Source organism: Gavia stellata, chromosome 3 (assembly GCF_030936135.1).
Source record: "Gavia stellata isolate bGavSte3 chromosome 3, bGavSte3.hap2, whole genome shotgun sequence".
In the NCBI taxonomy this organism is placed as follows: domain Eukaryota; kingdom Metazoa; phylum Chordata; class Aves; order Gaviiformes; family Gaviidae; genus Gavia; species Gavia stellata.
Window position 1 is genome coordinate 50,191,296 of NC_082596.1, and position 13,463 is coordinate 50,204,758.

At 39.2% G+C, this 13,463-nt stretch overlaps 1 protein-coding gene across 1 annotated transcript in view; it reads left to right on the forward strand.

The window, feature by feature from the left end:
• Positions 1 to 13,463, forward strand: part of CDH2 (cadherin 2) — a 122,600-nt gene that overhangs the window by 80,818 nt on the left and 28,319 nt on the right. Inside the window, exons 3-9 of the mRNA XM_059815687.1 lie at positions 568 to 794; positions 2,610 to 2,756; positions 3,881 to 4,036; positions 5,813 to 5,957; positions 7,009 to 7,181; positions 11,694 to 11,831; positions 12,191 to 12,376. Of these exons, the coding sequence (XP_059671670.1) occupies positions 568 to 794; positions 2,610 to 2,756; positions 3,881 to 4,036; positions 5,813 to 5,957; positions 7,009 to 7,181; positions 11,694 to 11,831; positions 12,191 to 12,376 (1,172 nt within the window). The remainder of the gene's footprint in view (positions 1 to 567; positions 795 to 2,609; positions 2,757 to 3,880; positions 4,037 to 5,812; positions 5,958 to 7,008; positions 7,182 to 11,693; positions 11,832 to 12,190; positions 12,377 to 13,463) is intronic.

Below are 13,463 nucleotides of genomic sequence, written 5' to 3' on the forward strand. Positions count from 1 at the left end.
AGAAAACTCAGGCCTAGAGCTCATAAGTGACCTACCTGAGATGATACAGCTGAACCGCAGGCTGAGCTGGGCACAGAAGTTAATCTCTTGATGGACTTCTGGGGTTCCGCCTTACCCCCGTTGGCAGAGAAGGCTCTGGAAGCATGGTTGTGTTTGAGATTGTTTTTGCAGTGTAATTAAATTTGTTGAGTGTTTTTAATGAATTGACATGACTGGATCTTTGTGAGGCTTGAGATGCAACTCCCTGCAGCCACTCCACTGGAAACCGACTGAAATGTAGCATAGGATGTGGAGGGAAATGGTTTTCTTGCTGGGGGGGAGGGTCTTTGGGAGGGAGGCAGCCTAGCTAGGGTTAAAAACTTCTGCCTAGCAGCCCACAGAAGGGTATCGCTGTTATGTGGACTGACCCCTAAAGTACAAGTCTTAACTCATAATTGCATGTGATAATAGCAGCAACAAGTTAAATCTCTGCTTTTGAATATTTGTTCTTAATGCATTTTATGTCACACTGAGATCAAGTGGGCCGCTTTTTCATTTTTTATTCTTCATTTTGTATCTGTTTTACAGTGAGGTTTCGAAGCTGTGATGGAAACAAAAAAATACACTTTGGAAGCAGTGAGCCAGAAGATTTCAGAGTAGGTGAAGATGGTGTGGTCTATGCAGAGCGAAGCTTTCAACTTTCAGCAGAGCCCACAGAGTTCATCGTGTCTGCTCAAGACAAGGAAACCCAGGAAGAATGGCAAATGAGAGTGAAGCTAACCCCTGAACCAGCCTTCACAGGGGCTTCAGAAAAGGTAAACCAACAACCAAACGCAGCCTGTATAAATGTATCTACGCAAACAGGCCTAAAAATAGGGATTTGATTCTGCCTCTCCATAAGGCATTTTATTAATGGACAACTAGTGCATGCAAAGCTGGAGCCTCAGGAAGAACGTTTTTATTGCCTGTTATTCTGTAGCTTTGCTAAGGTATGGAAGGGCATGTCTGTTTAAGTATATAGGATTCATTTACGTTTGAGCTTTTTGTTTGTATAGTTTGAGATTTATACCTGAATTTAAGTCACACGGTCATTTCTTTATTTTAAATTGAAAGCATTACAGTATTTATTCAAGCAGTTAAATGTAACCACAAAATAAACAAATCTGTGCTGGAATGCATCAATCATGTTTATTAGATGGGAGCTGTAGATTTAGAGCAGTACTAGGAAAGCATTTCTGGCAGGGAATATTGGCTTTGTCTTGTCCCTTCATAATCAAATGGAGATTGTAAATTATTCATGATTCCAGCATTACTTGGTAAGGAAGATAGTCTCCCTCTGCTGGAAGCTGCCATAGGATAAACCATGTACTATAACAAAAATCAAACCTAGCAATATACGAATAATAATGCATTTACTTTAGGAAAACAGGTCTACTACCTTTTTCGGTTTTATTACTTGCTGCCTGCTGTTTCTTACCTTCTTTTATACAGTGCTTAGTTCACAAATAAAGAACAAAATTTATTCATAGATTAACATACTTGTAATAGGTACGCATTAAAGATTTAAGCATAATGTCAAAATAGACAGTGTGGTTATGCAAGACATTTTTCCCCGAGAACACGCTGGAGACCAAAGCTGTGTAATCCTCAGTTTTTTGTTTGCTTACTTGATGATTGTTTTAAAACTTCCAAGGCATGTTTTTAACAAAAGAAATGTCATTTTGTCTGTAAAAGACTAGTAGAAGAGCAGATGCTTAGGTATGCCAGGGCATGCCCTGTTCTTTCCAAAGATCCAGTTCAGGCATCCTTGCCATCAGCAGACTGTAGAGTAGAGGAAACTGGCCTTCAGTTGGGCATCTGTTTTTGCTCTGTGGCATATTTGATTAGATTTTTTTTAAAAAAGTTTTGCTCTTAAAAGATTTGGAAAAAGTTTTTGTCACCCTGTCTCCACCCTTAAGCAAGCTAGCACGGCTATATGTGTGCTGGCATCCAGAGGCTGAAATGAGTGCAGATATAGAAGAGAATAGGAAGGGAATGTTGACACCTAGCAGAGATTAATGCCCAATGTGTAAAGTGGGTCATCTACTGCATCCATCATGGCTGACATAGGTTTAAAATAATTACAGCATTAATTCTATGGGATTTAATAGGGTCATAAATATTTGATTCATTCCTTACCAGTATGTATTAAAATTCTCTTGGAACTCAAATTATATTTTAGCACACCCAGATCTAAATTTAATGTACAGTAGCACATTACCTGAACTGAAGTTCTGGCTAATGAGAAATACATAAAGGCATACTATTAAATTCTGCAAAATATTAACTACTTTTCAGAAAGTGCAGAATAGTTTACACAGCAGTGCCATGTTATAAATGGTTTATAATTCCATTTCTTCTCCAACTTGAATAAGGAAAAAAGAAAAGGAGTTCTTAAAATTTTGCAGTGCAGTTGTAAGTAATACTGGTTATTTTCATACTGCACTGTGAATGCAAATAAAACAGTTCTGTGAATACAGAGGAAAGACAGCCTTTCAGTCAATTATGTAATTGTATGCGAGTTATTTTATAACGTCTACTAGTAATTCTCCTTCTAACATGTGTTTAATTTTATCTTGTACCTGGGAAAGGACCAAAAGAAAATTGAAGACATCGTATTTCCATGGCAACAACACAAGCACAGCAGCCCTCTGAAGAGGCAGAAGAGAGACTGGGTTATTCCTCCGATCAACCTACCAGAAAATTCCAGAGGACCTTTTCCTCAAGAATTAGTTAGGGTAAGGAAGTTAATAGAAACGTGGTCTCAGTGTCCCTCGGAGAGCTCTTGAAGAGATTTTGTGTGAATGATGTCTCGTTCATTGTCCAAATGTTTATCAGAGTCTTTTGGGATGGTTTCTGTTGCTACCTCTGTGCATAGTGGTCTGGGCTGCATTTACTAGGTTTTTTTAAGTTGTCCCTATGCTTCTGTACTGGTGGAACGTGACCTTGGTTTGGGTGGTAAGTGCTGTGCTAACTTCCTTAAGTGATTAAGGAGGATCTCTGCCTGTTCAGGAGTTCTTCAGTCTCCTGCACTGGAGTTTTCCACCTGGGGAAGAGCATGGGGGTGAGCGGGAGGTGGGAGGAGGAGTGCACCAGGAGGCTGCAGGAAATGGGATGTGATGGGGTGAGGACACCAGCTGCTCCACAGGATTCTGCAGCACAGTCGTGGCTGTTGCCAGAAGTCCAGCCCAGGAGAGGGCTTGCAACTGTGGCACTGGTTGGTCATGATCAACTTCTACGAGGATTTGTTGGAACTTGGTAGAGCATTAGCCCAAGTTGATAGGATATAGTTTTGCTCTGCTTTGTTGATGTGCATGCTGGTGATTCACCTGCTCCTCACAGATGCACCACCCTTCAATTTTTTCCCTAGAAGATGAGACCAAAGTTCAGTCTTAAAACAAAAGCGGCGAGTTTCTAAAGGACTACTGCCAGTAGCGGAAAAGAGTCCGTAGCTTTGGTCTGGGAAGATATTGGGGGGGAACAAAACAGACTCCTTATTTCTTATTTAGTTTTGTGATAGTATATGTTTTCTCTAGGATCTAAACAATTCTGTTTAAGGTAAGAATACTTATTTTGGTTTAATAAAATTTATCCTACTATGAGAAATAAGCAGGGATATTTTTATGTTCTTGAAAATTCATTGACCAGCTTTCTGACAAACAAAGAGTGGAATTGAAAACTCAAAGCTTTTTACTAGCTTTATACTAGCTTTATACAATTTCCAGAATAATTATTTTTACAAGTTTAGCTTAAAGATGAAAGGAAAAAAAAAAAAGAAAAAATATCTGCTGCTTGTCTCAGCAGCAGTCCCATCCAGTGGTTATTTGTAGCTAATGTAAGCATTATCTTTTTTGACGTGTAGATTAGATCCGATCGTGATAAAAGCCTCTCGCTACGGTACAGTGTGACTGGCCCAGGAGCTGACCAACCTCCAACAGGCATCTTCATCATCAACCCTATCTCAGGACAGCTGTCTGTGACAAAGCCTTTAGACCGGGAGCAGATTGCTTCTTTTCATGTAAGAGTTTAATTTACCATAAATCAGATTATCAAATTGAAGATTAACATCTGCTTCAAACATGACTTGAGCAGCCAGCATTTAGATTTCTATGAGATATGATTGGAAGAGTTTGTAGCAGATTTGTATTTATTGTACTTACTAAGGCTAACTCTTACTATGTTTAAGCAGCTTAAATACATTAACATAAGTAAACAGTGATTAAATGTATTTAGATAAAGTAATTTTAAGGGAATGAAATATGGATACTGTAGCTTATATTTCAAATACAGACCATTGATCACAGTCTCCACTGTATTGTATATTTTTCAAAAGTTTACTTTTAGTGGAGCAACTTAAATTAGGACGTGACTGCTATTAGAATTGCAGCAGCTGTGATTTGAGAAATGGATGGGAAGAATAACCTACCAATTTTAATTTTCAGGGGCAAATCTAAGCATTTTAATGGAATTGTAAATTAGGTCTGTCAGCTTATGAAAATGATATTCTTTGCTCTAAAGAAATTGACAAAGTAGACCACGGATTCCAGTATTAGTGGAAAAGAAAGTTTTGAAGGAAGGGGGGAGACAAGGCTGTGACCTAAAGTTGTCTCTGCTTTTGAGAGACCATGCTGAAATGGTTACAGAAGTGACTCAGCTCCTAGAGAGAGTTTCCAGCATGTCGTGGATTAAAATACTCCTTGCCTCGGCTTTGGAAAGCCCTTTGAGTGCTGCTCCCAAACAGAGGAAGCAGCAGGAGGCGTCTGGGGGGAGGCGGAGAGAATGGCTCTCACAAGAGCACAACAGCTCTGGCATCCATAAGATTTTTACTGCGAATTTGGCATTGGCAATTCAAGATTTACTGACTTAGGTATTTAGATTTATATGAGTCATTTCCAGAGTGGTGAGTTAATAATACCCTCTTGCTCATTTCTATTAGGTATGTAGCCGGAAGAGGTGGGGGGGGTGGGATGGGGGTGTGTGTGGGGGTGTGTATGTATATATATACACAAAAAATGTGCTTCAGCAGGACTGCTATAGGAGAAAGTTGCTCTTTTGCCTAGCAATCACCAGACTCTGGCCTGGATACGTAAGTTTACGTTTTCAGAAAGTACTGTGTACCTTTTTTTTGGCTGTCCAATTTAAGATGATTTAGGTAAACCTGATTGTCAAAGGTACTTACTCAGTCCTTTTTGACAATCAGGGCATTAGATTTAAGTGTCTCAGTATCTTTGAAACTCAGTCCATAAACTTTAGCTTAATTTTAATCTGAAATTTCAGTGTGTTTACTGACAGTGATTTATCACAAACCTTACCTTGGTGTTCCAGGTAACGCAAATCTATTCTATATGCTTTTCCTATGCATTCATGTCTATTCAATATCCATAATATCAGTAATGAATTTTTGAAAGTGATGCCAGTGTTCATTTCCTATGGATTGTTAATAAGTTGCTATCTGTTTGATATAAATCTGCATATTTCTGGAGTCTGTTTTTAACGGTCATTATTAAAAACAGATTTATAGATGACAGTAGGCATTGGTATTAATCAAAATTACATGATTCAAAATCATTTTCAGCTAATCAAAGAAGTACATCTGCAGCTTAGAATAGTTTAGAAGTCTGAACAGCAGTTCCATTAGCAACCTGAAAACTCAAATGGTCGATATGAGGGAGCAGTGGCAGGTAACAAAATACATTGAGATAAAAATGTCTGGCCTGAAACTTCTGCCACCATTATTGTACCCATTTGTGTCTGTATGTTGTATAAATTCTAATACTTCTAATGATTTTTGCAGCTGAGAGCACATGCAGTGGATGTAAATGGAAACCAGGTGGAAAATCCTATTGACATTGTTATTAATGTCATTGATATGAATGACAATAGACCTGAATTCTTACACCAGGTTTGGAATGGGACAGTCCCTGAAGGATCAAAGCCAGGTAATACATGGGCTTTCAAAGTGTATGCAATAACATTTTGATGGTCATGACAGGGGTGCCTTCAGACCTTGTAACACTTTGAAAGGTGTCTTTATTAGTGTGATGAGCAAAATCTCAGATACTGTCTTACTATTTCACCTTATTTTTAATTCACCTTTTAGCATGCTAGGATTAATTTCCAAAAGTAGAAAGTATTATGTACATAAACTAAAACAGAGAAGTCTTTAAGAATATGACTTTTTAGGTTCCTGTTTTTGAAAATCCTATTTATAGTGTCACAGTTCTTGCCGTTATGTTCATGATAGCCATTGACGTTCATTTAATTGACAGCTCAGGGTATAAGAGACTTCTGAAATATCAGCAGATCCAGTTCTAGTTCTGAATCTCAGAGGCTTTGGAAATGCTGGGATTTGAAATCAAACAGTTTCACCTGAATTGTCGAGAAAACCCTAAATGTTGTTCATATCTCATTAAAATTCTAATCGGCTCAGACTAAAGTTTGCACTATGGCTGAAACCACTTTCTTAATTTGTCAGTAGTGCAAAATGATTTTTTAAGAAAGGTTAGCACAAGAAATTTATTTTCTCACTTGCAGTGTTGACTTGGCATTTGAGATGAAAAGAACACACATCTCAGAGACCTTTGAAAGAGTATTATTTACATTGATTTTCAATCACTATCAGTATGTGCACTGATTCTGAAAATTAAGTATATTTCCTTTGGCCCAATTAATAACATTTTTATCTAAACGTGAGGAGTTCTGTTGTTACAGAAATGTTATTTATGGCAGAAATGTAGAATTTCATTGTTTATGGAGCTTCTTTAGTTCTAAGCAAATCTGATATTTTATAAACACAAAGTATTTTTATCTCCTCTTATGTATTTTAATTACTCTGTTGGTGAGTCTTGGGTTTAACCAGTTTGTTTTAAGTGAGAGCGGAATGTGCAGAGTTTACCAAAAGAAATACATGCTTTGACCATTGCTTGTAAGTGATATTGTGTAATCTGAGTAAACTGTTTCTATAACATCAATTATTTATCCTGCTGCTAGGAACCTACGTGATGACTGTTACGGCCATCGATGCTGATGATCCCAATGCACAGAATGGGATGCTGAGATACAGAATCTTGTCACAGGCCCCAAGCAGCCCCTCTCCAAACATGTTTACAATCAACAACGAGACTGGTGACATTATCACCGTAGCAGCTGGGCTTGACAGAGAGGTATGGCAGGTCTTTAAATCCCGTAGGCTTGGGTTGTACTTAATATTGTGAAGAATTCTTTGCTAGTAACTTACAAATACTTCTCTCCCTCCCAATCTGAACTTTCTCCCTGAAAAAGAGGAGATTAGAGTGGGATGAAAATTGGACCCACATGTTCTGTACATGTAGTAACTCTTGGTTCCATGGGGTGGTGGAAAGGATCTTGTCTCAAAAGCCTGTTTGATTTTAAGGAACAGGTACACGCTAAAGCAGAGCAATGCAGATAAGGACCTCAGGTGCTCTGACTGGGTGCTGGGATGGGAGGTGTTCCTCAGCTCCAGCTCTTTTCTCTTGCTGAGCTCTGTAGGAAAAGGGTAGATGGAAAATGGAATTAACTATACGTTTTATTTATTTTGGAAGCTCCAGGAGAACTTCTGTCCTCTCTCTGTCCTCTTTCTTGCTCTTATCAGAGAGGAGGTAAATACTTGAAATCTTCTGGATGCTGTATTGCTAAATTTGTAGGAATTTGCTTATTAAAATAAACTAAGAAGAATATTACTGATTTTAAAATTTGAAAAGCACGTTTCTAAGAAATAAACCAGTCGGTATTGGAAACTGCATAGATAGAGACTTGTCTCAAGGCCTGGACACACATTCAAAACGTTTAAAAAAATATATATATTAAAAAATCTGACTGTCAGTAATTCCCTGCTACATGCTGGGCAAGTCCCGTTCTGTCTAGACAGTTCTTCACTGTGCCCATCACCAGAGAAGGAGGGTGCCAGATCCTCTGCTCTGGTTCACCCATCTGTGAGGTGGGAATAAAAATATTTCCCTCCCAACTCCAGATCTGTCACATGGACTAACTGTGCTTTTGAACCACTTGAAAACTTCAGAAGGGATAAGCATTATTTTATAAACAAACTATAAAATCCAAACAAATGTTATTTCAACACATCTTGTTTTAACTTCTGTTTTACTAACCTCATTTTAGCTCATTAGATCTGAAGGTTTTTTTTAAACTGGATTTGCTGTTCAGCTTTTAGCTGTTTGCTTTTACTTATTTAAAATGGAGAACAAAAATACTTTCTGATGCTCTGGGTTGGCTATTAATATTCTGATGCATTTCAGTTTGAAAGGGGTAATCAGAAGATTTGAAAAGCTAAACAGACTGTTAGATACTGCAATTAATTTTTAAAGTTTTATTAACATTCATTCTATTTAAGTTGATTTTGAAGAGGATGGATTTCAGGAAAGGAAAACCCTGAACTTTACAGTATTGCCCTATTAAATTAAAAGAATGATGGGCAGCTTTGCCCTTGTTTTTAAAATCCCTTGGTCATCTTTGACAGGTGAACTTTCAGACGGACATAGCGATAACTCTTGAGTTTTATTACTTAGTGACTAGCTGTACTGGAGCGATTTAACTTGGAAGAAACCAGCTGTCTGTGGAGCTTAGGCCCTTGCATTAACAATTGGAAAAGCCTTGTTATTTGCCGTCAGTTTTCTTGGCGGATCACTGTACTGATACCCAAATGAGTATTTATAAACATTTCTTGCACATGTTGAATATTAATGATTAATGTTAAATCATTCAAATATTAAATTAGACTAATATGAGATAAAATGGTTTCCTTCCCAAGTCATTGCTCTGCTTCCTTCATTTCCTGAGTCATTTTGTGGAAGTCGATTAAATTAAAACGACCAGGAGTCTAGAAAGCCAGATCTGAATTGAGCAGGTCTTCTGACAGTGGGCTGGGGAGTGCCTTGTTGCACAAGGTTCCTTGTTGTCCAGGAACCTCAGCTGGGCTACCCACTTCTGCCATTCTGCCCTTTTCTTTAAGTCTTGCCTCTCTTTGTAAAGCTCTAATTAGGCTCATAAAATACTAGACACAATTTTAAATTCTTAAATTATGTGACCCATTATTCATGGGAGCATAAATGTTGTAGGCATTGGGGGGGGGGGGGTGGGAAGTGGGTGCTCCGATAGCATTCCTCATCTGCTAGTATGCTAGTATTTTAGGTTAACATGCACAATGCATTATCTATGCTAACATGCACAGGAGGAGAGTTGCTTAGGTAGGGGACTCAGCTAAAAGCAGTAGTAGTCTTCCAAAAGATGCTCTTTCATGAGATCCAGCTGTTCTTATTTCTTCTGCTATTGCTGTGGAATTCACTTCAGCATTAAAACATCTGTCTTACTGCTGGAGGTGCTGAAGAAGTCAGACAGGGTACTTAAATTTACACACTGACATTTCTGCCTCACGTGAGGTTAAGTCAGTGAAGTGCTTTCTTATTTGGCCTGTGTTGAAGTGGAAAGATGTGACCTGATGAGGTCTGTGTTCTTTCTTGAAGCCGCCAGTTCATTTTCGGATGTGTTGCTGCAAAGTGTCCGTGCAGGCTGCTGACACATGCTCCACAGCTTATTCCTGGCTCCTTCTCAACCCACAGTTAAAAGAGGAGAGCCACCTCCCCCACCTTCCCCATACTTGGAAAGTTGTGCGCTTGTTGATTTCTGAAATTTCATTCCAGCAGTTGATCTTCTGTATATGAGTGCTGGAAGGGGGGGAAACCAAACAAACACATATACGCTGTCTTTTAGGGCACTTTTTGGGGCAGTTTCTAGTGTGCTGCTTCTGTTGGAATTAAATAAGGTTATATGGAAGTTGAGTCTCTGTGTAATAATAATGGAGTTTCCTTAATGAAATTTGCTTCTTGGGATCAAAGTGTTAAGACCCAGAAGAATCAGAAGCACCTGCTGTTTCAATAGCATAGAATCATCTGGCTGCAAGATTTGCTTCAATTCTGCTCTAGATTTTATTGCTTCTCAATAAGTAAAGTATATTTTTTCCTGGATGAAAGTGGTAAAAGTATTTCTTTAATTCCCTTGTGGCTGCTTCTTTTGTTGGTGTCATGAAGAAAACCTTTAGGATGTTTATTTAAGCCTTTTGAAGGTCACTTCGCAAGTATATTTTCCAAGCCAGAATTCGTATACATATTTATGTGTTATTAAACATGTATATTGCATTTCTGTATAAATAATACTAGTCTTGCTTTTTTAAAGAACCGTGAGATGCATATGCAGTGATACATATTTGGGGTGTGTTGTAAGGGTTCCGTTGTGAAAGAGGACATAAGTATAAATTGTCTTCAGTGGGAGATAAAGATTCATACAGCTTATTTTAAAAACTTTTTTTTTTTCCAGTGGCTCATATTTGCTGCTTGGAAGCATGCGTAACTATTGGATCTCTAATGTCTGTCGTAGTGTCAGACCAAAATTTGAAAGAAAGTTAGACATTGTCGGTGGAATTGTCCTTGCTTATTTTTTGTACCGATATCCATAGTCCCTTTTTGTAAACAGTTTCCCTGAGAAGTCATGGGTCATATACTCCAGGCTTTAAGTAGTGGGGAAAATAAGGTACCGAGTGGAAAAACCGTGCTTTTCTTTAAGTATTTTTGTTTTGCCAGAAGGTTGATATTTCAAAGTAATAGCAGCTTCTTATGTTTGTGCGTTTTCTTTTGGAAAGAACTGAATGATAACATCTAGCTCTCTCCGAGCTGGGAAAATGCTGAATTTGAAACTGAACTGGTAAATGAAAAAGCATGCACAGTATTTGCATTTCACAGTAGAAACCTTCAATGAGTTAAAATCAACCTCTCAGCAACTCTACACAAAAAGCATCTTTCTAGGTTGTTTTGGTTTTTTTGTAATACAGCCTCATCAACTTTGTTTTAAACATCTAACCGGTTTCAGGTCCGGTCTCCGTTGGGCATTTCTTGTGCCCGAGGGAGCCCTGGCCCCACTCCAGTCCTGCCGGGAGAGCGGAGCGCCGGGATCGGAGGGCCGTTACTGATGGCACGCGCGGGGGGCGGTGGGGGGGGCGCGGAGAGGCGTGCTGGCGGGGGGAGGCGGCGATGGCGGCGGCCATCTTCGGCCGGGGTGTTTGACATTTATGGAAATAGCCCGTGTGGTTCTTCCCTCCCCCTTTCTCCCAGTGCCCTTACTTGCCTTTGTTAGCCTTGACATCTTCGGTTTCCATAGCGATCGCAAGAAGTTGCAACAGCAGTTTTATACTTGGGCTTGGCTGAAACAAAACCTTGGCAGTTGTGGCTGTTTGGCCAACAAACCTTACCTTGGCTCAGTTCTCTTAAATGCTTTTGAGGACTTGCCCTGTTTTAGTATAAACTGCACTCTTGGTTTTTTTCCCCATTTGAAAAGCATTGTTAAATCTGTGATAATAGCATTAACTGTATAAAGTGGTTTTGATTTTTGGGAGTAGGAAGCAGGCAGTCTGTCCTTGTCTCAGTGATATTTGAAGAAAATCAAGCAGCAGTTCAGTATATTGCTAGATGCAACCTGGTGCTGTATTCCTGTGGCACAAACTTTGCTCCTGTCATGTTGGGTGATGCTAACTAGAATAAACAGTGTGTTAGGCTCCATTGCTTAGCAAAGTGCAATTTTGGAAACACCTGCTGTCCTACGGTAATGTTAGTTTTGTCCAGAACTTATGTTGGTGTCATTTTGTGTTTTAGAAAGTACAACAATATACATTAATAATTCAAGCTACTGACATGGAAGGAAACCCAACATATGGTCTCTCAAACACAGCAACTGCTGTCATCACTGTGACAGATGTCAATGACAATCCTCCAGAGTTCACCGCCATGACTGTAAGTACAGGGTGGGAGTAACTGAAGTATGTGCATATTTATAACCTTTCCCTGCTTTTCTCATTATATTCACAGACAGTAAATATTTATTACTTATTAAATAGTGTACTGGTAGGCAGAATTGAAATACGTGCAGAATATATATCTCTTGGATACGGTATTCTGCTTAGGCCAAAAGGCAAAAGCTGGCGAGGGAATCAAACCATCAGTTTTCTGGGTGACCTCAGGTAAACTTCATTAGATAAATTGTCAGAGCTCCAGTGAAGAGAGATGCGCTCCTAACATTGATAAATGTTCAGTATGGCGTGGCTCTTGCGTGCTTCTGCAGCCGAGGTAAAATGTTTTCTTGGTTTTTGCAGTTCTACGGGGAAGTACCGGAAAACAGGGTGGATGTGATCGTGGCGAATCTGACGGTAACGGATAAAGATCAGCCCCACACGCCTGCGTGGAATGCGATGTACCGAATGACCGGAGGAGACCCGACAGGTCGATTTACCATCCTGACCGATCCCAATAGCAACGATGGGCTGGTGACTGTTGTGAAGGTAAGAGATGCCTGCGCTTCAGAGAATTAAGCAGAGATGGAAGAAGTGGAAAAACATTGAGGGGGAAAAATGTGAACTCCTGAAGCCAGCACGAGTCTGGAAAGTAAAATCAATGGGCACTGTCTTGTCTTGTGGAAGTAAGCCATCCATCTCTAGGAGCATTTCCTTGCTTATGCTATCAGTAGTATTCCAACTGATCAGTTTTAAAAATCAGGCTAGGTTGTTGAAAATGACAGATTTTGAAGCTTTATTTACCAAAAGATAGGAATTAGTCTGCGAAAAAGCATTTGCATAGTATTTGTGGCTAGTGTGAAAGAACAGCTTCCTACCTCCTGGCCTCCATTAGTAGTCACGCTTGTTGTCTGTGGGTTTTATGTCAACGTGTTCCCATTAAGGAACAGATATAGGCAGTCAAGGCACAATCAGAGAGGAAAAAGTGATAGGTGGGAGGCTAATTCTACAAGAGGCTTTTAAAGACTGGCTATTTTTAAAACCTCATTTAAATACCTTTTATGGAGTAACCTGTCTATCTTCATTCTCTAGCCAACACAGCTCTGTGTTGAGGGGTGACTTATTTCAAGTGATAATAATGATGTGGTTCTATAATTAAACCTGCCAGGCGGTAGCCACCTTTCCTCATGGCCCTCTGATAAGTGTCTCATCTGAGTTGGCCTGTTCTGGTTTTGGCTGATCCACTTACGACATCAGGTGTGAGATGCCAGTGTTCCCATTTGGAAATTAAAACATTCACCTTATTTCTACCCCCCGCCCCCATTCTTTTTTTCTTTTTTTTTTTCTTAATCTGCTCTGTATGTAGGTGAGAAAAAGATACAATTTTTGTACAGCTAGAGGGGTAATTCACACTAGGGTTTTTTTGTTGGATTTTTTTTTTTTTTAAGAACTGTCTGGTTTATAACTGCAGTTCCCCAGAGGGACCTATTGTTATATTGCAGTCTTCCAGCAAGAATTATGTGTCTGCACTTTGTAATTAGGCACGTAAGCATCTTTTTCAGATCTAGGAATGGTATCAAACTAGAAATGTCTGGAAAAATGAATTTAAATAATGCTCAGATTAAACTACAGTATT